This window comes from Notolepis coatsorum (assembly GCF_963971535.1).
Source record: "Notolepis coatsorum genome assembly, chromosome: 16".
Taxonomy (NCBI): Eukaryota; Metazoa; Chordata; class Actinopteri; order Aulopiformes; family Paralepididae; genus Notolepis; species Notolepis coatsorum.
Window position 1 is genome coordinate 8,092,888 of NC_140180.1, and position 13,377 is coordinate 8,106,264.

The 13,377-nt window shown below is 43.2% G+C and overlaps 1 protein-coding gene across 2 annotated transcripts in view; it reads right to left on the reverse strand.

The window, feature by feature from the left end:
- ids (iduronate 2-sulfatase) overlaps positions 1–13,377 on the reverse strand; it is a 70,429-nt gene that overhangs the window by 19,209 nt on the left and 37,843 nt on the right. For both annotated transcript variants that reach the window (XR_014620610.1, XM_084331219.1), the window contains exons 6-11: positions 10,162–10,332; positions 6,625–6,751; positions 5,452–5,625; positions 1,781–1,887; positions 1,112–1,228; positions 396–506 (exon numbers count right to left, since the gene is read on the reverse strand). Coding sequence is in view for 1 of the 2 variants with exons in the window: in XM_084331219.1 (XP_084187345.1) it covers positions 396–506; positions 1,112–1,228; positions 1,781–1,887; positions 5,452–5,625; positions 6,625–6,751; positions 10,162–10,332 (807 nt within the window). In the remaining variant the exon portion in view is untranslated. The remainder of the gene's footprint in view (positions 1–395; positions 507–1,111; positions 1,229–1,780; positions 1,888–5,451; positions 5,626–6,624; positions 6,752–10,161; positions 10,333–13,377) is intronic.

A 13,377-nucleotide genomic window follows, 5' to 3' on the forward strand; every position in this document is an offset into this window, starting at 1 on the left:
CTGATAAACTAAAATTATTTGTTAAAATAACATAAGCTAACATATATTTTTACATTTATGCAAATTAATATGCAATATGTATAACTTGAATAAGTAATAAATACAGAAACACCATGTTTAACAATATGTAAATGTGTAGCTACATTTATTTTACATTACATTAACATTTATACGGTCTTTGGCCCTTTGAGGGCAACCATAATGCTGATGTGGCCCTCTGTGAAAATGAGTTTGACACCCCTGATATAGAATGTACGATGGCTCTACAAGCATCGTTAAAACGGTCTGAAACGCTGGCGCCAGGGAGTAGAGATGGGAAAACAGCGTGGCAGTCAATGAGTTAAGGAAAATGATGTTGCAGCTTGGCCCAGACATCCAAGGTCACACACACGTACCTGGTAGGTTGTGGGGTCGAAGCCCAGCCACAGGGTGTACCTGTAGTCCCAGGTTCTGAGGGAGTAACCCATGACCTTGATGTCTTGCAGGTCAGGAAGGTCAGAGGTCACCTGGAGAGACAGACAACCCCCCCCCATACTTTACTATAGAGACAACCTGCAGGGTATCTCCAGGGTAGAGGTTCTAACCTGTGGGGAGTCTATAGGGAGGTGTAGTGGTTACATCATTGCCGTTTCCGGCCAGTCCACCATCTTGAAAACGCAATGTAATTTCCGATTGCCCAATTTTAAATCGTCTCGTTTAAAACAAATAAAGCATGAACATTTGCATGGTGTACCTTTCTGTGCGTATTCATCCACAATCTATAGCTCAAGATGAAAATATTCGCAATTAATGATAAAAAAAAAATCGCCGAATTTTATTTCAACCAAAAATGCTTAAACAATAATGTTAGTGATAGAAGGGAACTCATTTTGTGCACAGATGGAAAGCTTTTCAATGTTCATGAGGCAGAATTGTTACAATAGCCGATAATCCATTTTCCCAATTATAAATCCCTATACCTCGCGGGTGGTCCAAAGTGACGTCAGACTACACCTCCCTATAGGGAGGAGGTTCTAACATGCAGGTTCTATAGGGTAGAGGTTCTAACCTGCAGGTCCTATAGGGTAGAGGTTCTAACCTGCAGGTTCTATAGGGTAGAGGTTCTTCTAACCTGTGGGGAGTCTCCAGGACGGGGGTACTGGCTGAAGGAAACGGCCTCTTCATCCTCTCCTCTCTCCCTCCTCATGAAGGTATAGGCCAGGTTGTCTCCATCCGAACACAACTCCTCCTGTAGGAAACGTACAAGATGTTACACCCTGAAGATCACATCAGGACACAGACCAGACAGACAGGCAGTTATTCAGACTACAGACAGGCAGTTATTCAGACAGACAGACTGTTATTCAGACAGACAGGCAGTTATTCAGACAGACAGGCAGTTATTCAGACAGACAGGCAGTTATTCAGACTGTTATTTCAGACAGACAGGCAGTTATTCAGACCGTTATTTCAGACAGACAGGCAGTTATTCAGACTGTTATTCAGACAGACAGGCAGTTATTTCAGACTGTTATTCAGACAGACAGGCAGTTATTCAGACTGTTATTTCAGACAGACAGGCAGTTATTCAGACTGTTATTTCAGACAGACAGGCAGTTATTCAGACAGACAGGCAGTTATTCAGACAGACAGGCAGTTATTCAGCCTGTTATTTCAGACAGACAGGCAGTTATTCAGACAGACCGACTGTTATTCAGACAGACAGGCAGTTATTCAGACAGACAGGCAGTTATTCAGACTGTTATTCAGACAGACGGTCAGTTATTCAGACGGACAGAACCTTGAAGGAGACATCATCGCAGGGTTCAGGGGCTCCGAGACCTGCCATGTAGGACACCGTGGGGAATACGTCTACCAACTCCACCACGTTCCTGATCACTCTGGCAGCTAGAGACAAAGAGAGAGAGAGAGAGAGAGGTAAGTATGGAGGAGAATGAGGACAAATAATGTAATTGATTTAAGGAGAATGAGGACAAAAATGTAATTGATTTAAGGAGAATGGTTAATATATTATTGCCAATAGGCAAAGCATGGATGAATTACAGAATTGAATGAATGAATTACGGCTTTTTCGAAAGGAGGGGGAAGGGGGGGGGGGGGGGGGTCTGCTGGCCTCGTCATAAACCCTCGTCCGTCTCTATACTCTCGTGTCCATACAAACACACTCATGGTCATCAGCCATTCAAAATGCTCAACTGACCCGCGGTGACTTCATGAAAGGGGACGTCCTAGTGATGTGCCAACAACAAGGAAGTACTCACAGACACCATGTCCGCTTCACTGACACTTCAGCAGCACAAGGCTTCTCGTCTCCCTGTCCTCTACTCCCTCCCCTACTGAAGACATGCCTTCCTGTCCTCCGCCCCAACCCCCTCCCAACTTCCCTGTTGAAGACATGTCTCCCGTACCTCTACGCCCTACCGAGGACATGCCTTCACATCCTCTGCCCCGGCCCTACCCCACCAACCTCTACCAACTCATTGACCCATGGAATCGTCTGCCTCTCCACCTTCAAAACTGCCGCCGTCACCGAACCCTCAGCACACCTGTTCCTGATCCATCCTGCCTCCTCCACTACCAGCCAATCTTCAATCTCCCCGTCCCCTCAGAAACCCCGGGAATGCCTCGCCGCCCAACACAACTCCAAACCCACCTGCTCTCCATTAACCTATTTGAACCCCTGCAGTGCGGTTCTTGACAACTTTACGGCACTGAAACCGCTCTCCTCAAAGTACTGGATGACCTCCTCACCTCTGCCGACACCGGAGCCCTGAACATCCTTATCCTCCTTGACCCGAGAGCAGCCTTCAGTACCGTGAGCCACAACATCTTTCTCAACGGACTCCTCCAAGACTTCGGTGTCGGAGACACCGCGCTCAGACGGCTTGGTCCTACTGTACCTCACCAACGGATCACAATGTCACTACACAAGCCCTCCTCTGTCACATCCAGTCACATGAGGTGTTCCCCAAGGCTCTGTACTCGGGCCCACACCTTATCATCATCTACATCCTTCCTCGCCGTCAGGTTCTGCATATAACTGTATGATAGCATGTACAATAATGCTGTATATACCATATATATCCACATCCATCTGTACATACTGTACCTGTATAACTGTTTTACATATATATCTATACATATCTCTTACTAGCTGTTGGCAAGTATGACTTACTACTAGGGATGTTCGATATTGGCTTTTTTACCGATACCGATATTGTCCAACTCTTAATTTCCAATACCGATATCAACCGATACATGCAGGGTCTCCCCCCCCCCCCCCCCCCCCCCCCCCCAAAAACGGAATAGTTCAGGTAATTAACATTACATATCTCTTGTCGTTATAGTCAAGTTAGACCGCGCTCACAAGTTCTCACACTGGGTGCTGTAATCCCATAAAGTTCAGTATATCAAAGCAGGGTAGCCGGACCAGCACTCACAGGTTCAATGTTTTTTTTTATTTTTTTTACTTTGACCAGTCAGCTGGTTCTTTTCGCGTTTATCGCTTTTTCTGGTCAAGTATGACCGACAGATACAGGTTGAATGGGGTATAGATGGGGGGAAAGACACTGAGAAAATACGGCGAGTCTGGGAGTCGAACTCGTGTACCCCAGATCCGTGACGCGCACGGTTGTCCCCGACGCCGAAATAGCGTTCGAGGTACGCGGTGAGCTACTGGAGCTCCCCAGGTTCAATGTTTTTTTAATGGCAGCCTGAATAAAAAGCAGACATGTTTCAGACAATGTCCTTCTTCAGTGGTATGGCTAGCACTGGAAATACATTCAAGGTGATGGTTAAATACACCTGGCAGGTAATTGACACGGCAGGAAATGACATCACAACACAGGTGTGCCTGTGCAATATGACCAAATGAATGACCTATCAAAATAGAGTCCAATCATAATTTATACATATATATAGATATATCTATATCTAACACCAATCTATATTATAAACAATACAATACAAAACAAAATTACCAGAAACTTGATAACATATAACATGCCCATTAATTTATAGGGCTGATTGAGCCACTTTACGTAATTAGTTAATTAGTTTCAAATTGTCCATTGGGCATCTTTGTGAAGCATGCCTCTAGTTTGGCAACAAACAACAACTTTAATCAGACCAGAAATAACAATGTAGGAGTAAGGAGGTTAAAGGAAACAGGTTAACACGTTCTCTTCATTCATTCCTCTAGGTTCGATGCAATTGAACAGGTGGATATAATAACATTCACGTTGCAACAGCAGCTTGTGTCTGTCTCCACCTCGTGCTGGCCTGAGTACTAACTCTAGTCCCATATATTTGAGATCGTTGACGGTATGTTTACACTTAGAGAAATGTCTAGCTACCGACGACTTGACATCTGAATTTTTCACAGCACATTTGTGTTCACTTATTCTTGATTTAAAGGCTCTCGTTGTTTTGCCCACATAAGAAAAATTACAAGGACATTTTAACAAATACACCAGATTGGACGAATTACACGTAATCAGTCCTTTGACTGGGATATTTTTCCCCGTTTTTGGATGTGCGAAAAATTTATCTGGTCGTGGAATTAACACAACATTATGCATACTTTTGACAATAAATAAAATCAGAATTTGTTCTTACTTGCCTGGGTAAATAAAGGTTAAATAAATGTTTTGAAATTGAAATTGAAATTTTTTAAAACAAGATACCGATCATTTCCGATATCACATTTTCTTTTTTTAATCCTCTTTTTCTCCGCCTGATTTTTCAATTTTTCTCCCCATCCCAATTTAGTCGTCATGCCAATTCCCCCCTCCCCTACCATGTTCCTCCTACTGGTCGGTACAAGGGAACCCTGAAGTCCACCACATGCTTCCTCCGACACATGTGGAGACAGCCAGTGGCTCTTTTTTCACCTGGCGGCGAGGACTCTCATTGGTGAAGCGTAACGCGTGGGAGGTCACGCTGCCTTCACCATTTCCTGCCTTTCGCTGAGCAGGCGCCCAGACCTGACCTGTAGCTGTCCACAACGCCAGATTACCACCCACGACTTCCCTCCCCCTAACTCAGCCAAACGAGTTAGTATGACGTCAATGCTGACTCCGGGAGTCGAGAGCGCAGCCTCTTGCATTGGTGACGAGCACAATCTCCGCTATGTCACATTTTAATGCCAATATCGGCCGATAATATCGGACATCCCTACTTACTACCATAGTGTCTTTATACCTGTATCACTGTACATATTAATACTACAACTCTGTACATACATCTGATTAGCACTATACTCAGTAGTACTCATTTATATATTTTATAACGAGTTTAAATCACCTGTGCATTGTATATTAGTGTTACATTTGCACTGTGGAGGCCAAACCTCTTTCCGTTGTACGGTTATCTAGATCAGAAGAACCTTTCCAGTCCCTCACAGTGAACCATCCATTTCTTTTCATCTTAGGAACTGTGGGAGGGTCTTACTCTTAAAGTTGTGCTTCGATTGGCTAAAGACATCCTGAAAGGGGAAGGTTCCATCTTCTTTGGGCGAATGAGGATGTGTGGTGACTCCAGGGACGTAGAAGATCAAAGGGACACGAGTTGCTACATCAAAGTTAGAATATTTAGCCCATTCACCGTGTTCACCTAGAGACCAACCTGAGAGAGAGAGAGAGAGAGAGACACGCAGAGAGACAGAGTTTCAAGTTTCTTTTAAAGTCAATGGTACAATGAAATGTGTTAGAACAGGTCAGCTCAACAGTAGGAGCGCTAGACGCATTAGAGCACTAGTCATATAAAAGGTAATAATTAACGTATAGAAATGATTTACAATGTAGTAATTTAGCAGACTCTTTTATCCAAAAAGAAAAAAAGGTAAAAACTACAAATCATCATGTAGGTTAAAAAAAGGTGGCCCTATAGGCGGCTGGGTGGCGCAGCGGACATTGCGCTCGTCACCAACGCATGAGACACCGGGTTCGACTCCGGCTTGGGCCGGCCGTCATACTAACTCAATTGGCAGAGTTAGCGGGTGGAAGTCGATGGGGTGGTAATCTGGACGTTGTGGACAGCGACTCCTACAGGTCGGTTGGGGGACGCCTGCACAGCAGAGACATAAAAAATGGCGGAGGTAGTGTGAGCCTCCCACACGTTACACCTGGCCACTGAGAGTCCGCGCTGGCAGGTGAAAAGATGCGACAGGCTGCCTCCACATGTATCGGAGGGGACATGTGATGCAAGGCTTCTATCCTCCCTACAACCGGTCAGTGGGGGGCATATGCGAGCAACGTTCAAGACAGGGGAGGGGAGAATTGGCACGGCTAAATTGGGATGAGAGAAAGTGGATAAAAAAAATATAAAAAAGGTGGCCCTATTCTATTTAGGCCATTTACCAATATATAAGGCTATCGTTGGCACCATGAATATTTGTATGAAGTGATCATTTATTGGATTGAAGATCATTTCATACATCTTTACTCTATTTTAACAACTGGGCGGAGCAAGGATCAGGAGAAGACACACACATGGTGCTAAAACGGAGGTACCACCTCCTCTGGATTCTGAGCCAGGAGAAACCCTGATGGTGTGTGCGTGTGTGTGCGCGTGTGTGTGTGCGTGTGCGTGTGCGTGTGCGTGTGTGTGTGTGCGTGCTCTAACCGTGGTCCGATGCAAACACCACCATGGTGGAGTCAGAGAGGCCCTGTTGGTCCAGAGTGCTGAGCAGTCGGCCAATCAGAGCGTCCACATAGGACACTGCTGCAAAGTAATGCTGGCGGATACGTAGCTGGAAGATAAGAGACGTCCATTATGACAAAGGATTAGGGCTGGGCGTTATGATATCACGATATTTTCTGACCTTTCGGCGATACACGATACACATCACAATGTTTTTCTTTTTCCCCCCAAACAATTCATTATGAGGCTTACCAAGACAGTATTTGAGTTTGCAAGCTAACATTAAAGACAAAAATACCCATGCATTTAGCATTTTTATATTATATATTAGATTTAGATTATTGGATTATTAGATTATATATTGCATATATTTAGCAATGAGATATTATATGATTTAGATATGAAATATGATGAATTGAAAATGGGGGACCCTGATGTAAACAAGACGAAAGTCTCTCTGGTCCGCATCCCCTTAACAATTGTATGTATTGAGCTGTACTGTACCCATTCTGCAATATGTTAATAAAGTTTTCAATCAATCAATCAATCAATAGCATTTTAGCATTTTTATGAAACTACTGTATATTTGTATGTCTCTAAATGTTTTGATGAATTGAAAATGGAGGTCCCTTATGTAAAAAAGTCAAAAAGTCTTTTTCTGGTCTTCATCCTCCAGTCCACTGTTGTTGTATTGAGCTGTACTGTATTGTACCCATTCTGCAATCTGTTAATAAAGTTCTCATTCATTCATTCATTCAGACCAACAGAATAATTTTGATTGACAGTCGATTCTGCCAATTACGTCACACCGCTTGCACCAATCGGCAAGCGCGTATTCGTTTTTTACTTCCGGAATGTCCACCATTGATTTTGACGAGGCTAACAACAAAGCTACTATCGTTAGCTCCCCGCGGCCGATGAGTAGATTACCAGCGCTCCGCAGGACGACTAAACGAGGCATAATGATTTTACTGCAACGAATGTTATAATAAAAGCCTTTCCATACATCGGTCCGATTGAAAACTTTATTAACAGACCGCAGAATGGGCACAACTCAGCACGGGCTGAGATATGAACGAGTAATGCTTGCTATCTATCAAAGTCGTCCTCGGACGCTGATGTTATTGAACGTGTAACTATATAACGTTAATGCCACAAAACGAATGCCTTTGTTAATCATAATTAGTAACTTTGATGCAGTGGCGTGTGTGTGTGTGGGGGCGTCGTTGTGCAGGTCGTGTTTGAACGTGTGGACCAGTTTGACGCGACACAATCCTCTTGGGCAAAACATCACGATATCCACGATACGTTTAAAAAGTGTATCGTTAATGAACTGTACCCGATATTTATATAATATAGTCATATCGCCCAGCCCTACAAAGGATACGCAGCTGGAAGATAAGAGACGTCCATTATGACAAAGGATGTGTGGCTAGGAGATAAGAGACGTCCATTATGACAAAGGATGTGTGGCTAGAATATAGACATCAATTATGACAAAGGATGTGTAGCTAAAATATAGACCCATCAATTATGACAAAGGGTGTGCATCAAGAATATATAACCATCAATTATGACAAAGGGTGTGTATCTAGAATATAGACCCATCAATTATGACAAAGGGTGTGTATCTAGAATATAGACCCATCAATTATGACAAAGGATGTGTATCTAGAATATAGACCCATCAATTATGACAAAGGGTGTGTATCTAGAATATAGACCCATCAATTATGACAAAGGATGTGTAGCTAAAATATAGAGATGTCGATTATGACAAAGGAGGTGTAGCTAGAATATAGACATCAATTATGACAAAGGATATGTGGCTAGAATATAGACGCATCAATTATGAGAGAGAATATGCAGCGAGAGAGAGAAAGAGCGAGACCTTGTGGGGTATTCCGACTTATACACAATGACCATACAGTATCAAAACATTGTTGCCAGTTGTTACACATGTATCCCCCCTGTAAGCATGGAAATATGAAGGATGTGGAAAGTTGTGGTTTGATAAACTTATGTCCACTGTAGAGTGGGCCTCACAAAAGTACTATTCCATAGTCACTGGGAACTATCCAAATACTAATGGGAAATCCGGGACAAAAGCATTACCGTACTTTTCGCACTATAAGCCGCGCCTAACTAAGCCGCAGCAGCTAAATTGAATGATGTGTACATATATAAGCCGCACTGGACTATAAACCGCATGCGTTTTAATGTTTAATTACCATATGTAAGGAGTGGAGCCTGCGGCTTAATTTGACTCAACACGGGAAATCTCACCCGGCCCGGACACGGAAAGGATTGACAGATTGATTGCTCTTTCTCGATTCTGTGGGTGGTGGTGCATGGCCGTTCTTATATTGAGCTTTAAGTTCCCACCTCTACAGAGAATGACTCCCATTGGGACACAATACTGTCGGACAAATAACAAGAATTAACTCATTTACAATATATATATATATATATATATATATATATATATTGTATTAAGTTTAGCAAATAAGGGAACAGATAAATAACATTTCAATGCAGTAAAAAAAGCAATATTTCGATTTTCGGGTTGTGTCCACATATAAGCCGCACCGTTATATAAGCCGCAGGGTCGAAAAATGGGGGAAAAGCCGCGGCTTATAGTCCGAAAAGTATGGTAATTCTGAACGTTACATCACTGATGCTTGAAATGTGTGAACGACGTAGTGAAACAACGTGGCAAACGTACAAAACTTTGCTACCATGTAAATTCTCCAGTCTCTCTTCATTTTTCTTTTCTGTTCTCCCGGCCGTTAACAGACGGTTACGCTACCCGGCTAGGGATGGGTACCGAATTCGGTACTTTTGAGGTACCGAACAGAAACACGTTGGTACTACCGAGTATCGAATCAAGTGAGATACAAAAAAAAAAGAAAAAAAATTACCTTTTTTTTTTCTTTTTTTTGTCAACGTTCATACACACAATATATGCTTACCTAGGATTTGACTTGATTCAACAACAAAGCAGTCGGAGCAATGGCAAGCCGAAAACTGTCGAAATTGTAGTTATTTGAAGTTTGTATTTTTTTTCACGACTGAGGTAGGTAAATAAAATGTCTTGAGACTAAAGTACAGAAAAAAGGTACCGTTGGGTACCGGTATCTATTCACAGGTACCGGTTCAAATGTGAAAGGTACCCATCCCTACCCGGCTACCTAGTGAGCTGTACTCGACATGCCGTTCAGCGGTGTAACAGTTAATAAGGTCCCCTTCTCTCAATACACTACACAAGTGTAGTTGCCGGTAAAAACAATGGAAAATATATTTGAGACAAAACGATATTCACAAACGTATTAAAAAAAATTATAATCGAATGACTATTAGAATATTCTAATATCGATGCCAATCCCTAGCAGCTAGCGTTAGCTTGTTAGCAACAGGTTTATCTAGTTAGCCTGATACTACCATGTAGCTACCCTGCCTGGAGTTCCACAGGATTTTAAATGAGGATATAAACGTCTCTGACCCCTAAGTTCATCCTACCTGGAAGTCCTCTGGGATTGGTCCGTAGGGGAAGGAGATGTTCAGTGCTTGGACGTCGTCTCTCCTCCTCAGATCCATCCAGGGGTTGTACGCTACAGGGGGCAGGTGCTCAGGAACGCTGGGGTCTGGAGCTAGAACCATCTGGTCTAGAGGGTACAGGCTCAGGTACTCCTGTTACACACACACACACACTAACTTGTAGGTGGTTAGCTAGGTTAACTCAACTAACTTTTAGGTAGTTAGCTAGGTTAAATCAAGTAACTTTTAGGTGGTTAGCTAGGTTAACTCAACTAACTTTTAGGTGGTTACTGTAGCTAGGTTAACTCAACTAACTTTTAGGTGGTTAGCTGGGTTAACTCAACCAACTTTTAGGTAGTTAGCTAGGTTAACTCAAGTAACTTTTAGGTGGTTAGCTAGGTTAACTCAACTAACTTTTAGGTGGTTAGCTAGGTTAACTCAAGTAACTTTTAGGTAGTTAGCTAGGTTAAATCAAGTAACTTTTAGGTGGTTAGCTAGGTTAACTCAACTAACTTTTAGGTGGTTAGCTAGGTTAACTCAACTAACTTTTAGGTGGTTAGCTAGGTTAACTCAAGTAACTTTTAGGTGGTTAGCTAGGTTACATCAACTAACTTTTAGGTGGTTAGCTAGGTTAACTCAAGTAACTTTTAGGTGGTTAGCTAGGTTAACTCAACTAACTTTTAGGTGGTTAGCTAGGTTAACTCAAGTAACTTTTAGGTGGTTAGCTAGGTTAACTCAACTAACTTTTAGGTGGTTAGCTAGGTTAACTTAACTAACTTTTAGGTAGTTAGCTAGGTTAACTCAACCAACGTTTAGGTAGTTAGCTAGGTTAACTCAAGTAACTTTTAGGTGGTTAGCTAGGTTAACTCAACTAACTTTTAGGTGGTTAGCTAGGTTAACTCAACTAACTTTTAGGTGGTTAGCTAGGTTAACTCAACTAACTTGGGGGGGGGGGGGGCAGGTGGCGCACGGAGATTACGTTTGTCACCAACACCGGGAGACACTGGATTCGCCTGTTCGAATCCAGCTTCCGGCGTTGCTATCAGCTTGGCTGGCCTCTCACACTGATACAATTGGCTGTATCAGGGGGTGGGAAAGCTGAAGGGTGGGTCCTGGGCATTGTGGACAGCGACCCCTACAGTTCGGTCGGGGCGCCTGCTCAGCAAGGGTTGGAACTAAGGAGAGATAGTGTGGCCTCCCACACGCTACACTCTCCCCGGTGAGAACCTGCGCGGCCAGGTTGGCCTGCCCCAGGCTGCACATGCGTCGGAGGAAAGCATGTGACAGTCTCCGGTCTCCCGGACCAACAGTAGGGGAAAGTACGCAACAACCAGGAAGGGTGGGATGGGAGAAAAAAAAATCGGGAAAAAAGGAGGGGAAGAAAGATAAAAATAAAAAATAAAAAACTCAACTAACTTTTAGGTGGTTAGCTAGGTTAACTCAAGTAACTTTTAGGTAGTTAGCTAGGTCTCAACTGTAACAAAGTAACATGTTTGCGTAATACAATTTTAGGCCAAAATGCCAAATGTTGCACGTTTGTTTGTTAAAAGAACTTTTAGTGTTACCTGAGGTATTCCGTTACCTGAGGTATGACCTGAATATCCTGGTACCTGAGGTATTTGGGTGCCTGCTATATTACCCGAGGTATTTGGGTGCCTGCTATATTACCCGAGGTATTTGGGTGCCTGCTATATTACCTGAGGTATTTGGGTGCCTGCTATATTACCTGAGGTATTTGGGTACCTGCTATATTACCCGAGGTATTTGGGTGCCTGCTATATTACCTGAGGTATTTGGGTGCCTGCTATATTACCTGAGGTATTTGGGTGCCTGCTATATTACCTGAGGTATTTGGGTACCTGCTATATTACCTGAGGTATTTGGGTACCTGCTATATTACCTGAGGTATTTGGGTGCCTGCTATATTACCTGAGGTATTTGGGTGCCTGCTATATTACCTGAGGTATTTGGGTCCCTGCTATATTACCTGAGGTATTTGGGTACCTGTGTTATGTACCAGGCTGTTTGCCACCGTCTCCTGTGTTGCAGCAATCAGCTGCTAATTGGGAAGCTGCCTGTCTGGACTCAAAAGGCCGTCCCCCGCCCCACACATGCTGCCACACTGCTGCTGGAAGACACTGTAGGAGCAGTGTCTCCCTCCCTTCCACCACATTAACCTTTTGTTTGTGCTAGTTATTGTAATAAATATAACCTTTTGGTTTAAACTTGACCGTTGGTGTCTGTGTCCCCCTTATGTTGCTTCCCTCTGAGCCAGGGTCGTAACATATTGGGCGCTCGTCCGGGATTGAATTTGGAAAACATATACCCCTAGACTTGTTAGGTTAGGCAATTGCCTTTGGCAAAAAAAAAAACTTTTTTTATCTTGAATGGTGTGTCTTGGTGCTATAGTTTGGTTAGTGATCAGGTGTTGAGCCGGTCTTCAAACAGGTGAGTATGCCCTTACTTTATAATTAGATTTTGACTACTTGCTGTTAAAATATTTAGTTTAGTGGACACCACATGTGTAGGTAGTTTCATTATTTTCTGGCTGTTTGTAGCTTCCTGTGTACCACTTAACCCTGGGGCAGTCATTGAAGGGATTAGTACCATCTACTTGTCTTGTACCATACCATATACTTGACGGGTTTGTGGTCAATATGATCTTTGGCTGGTAGCAGGTGTGGTTGAAGAGGGTTAGGTCTACAGTGCTTTAGCTTTCAGTATAGGTAGGTTAGGGTGCCAGAAAATATAGTTAGTGTGTTAGGGCCTGATGTACGTTTTTTTGTATTAGTTTAGACATGTGGTGGGCCTAGCAGTCCTTCATTGACTGCAGTGTAGATTTTAGAAGCTATGTGTAGTCATATCAGATTATAAGGGGCACCTGTTTGAATTTGTTTGTTATTTTTTTAGTGTAACACAGGGGGTTTTGCCTCACTTGGTTTGTGTTACTGAAGGGCGTTGATTCTCTTGTATGGTTTGCCATTTGCTGTGCTTCGGCGGTGCTTCAGGGGTGCTTCAGGGGTTCTTCGTGGTTATTTGTGGTTCTTTGTGGTTCTTTGTGGTTCTTCAAATAATTATGTGTATACTAGGGTGGTTGAGAGCTCTGGCAACTCTTGGTACCAAACTGTAAAGTGTGTAGTTTGTGGTGACTGGTACAGTAAGGATGGCTACCGTAGAGGATTTTATTGGTGACCCGTC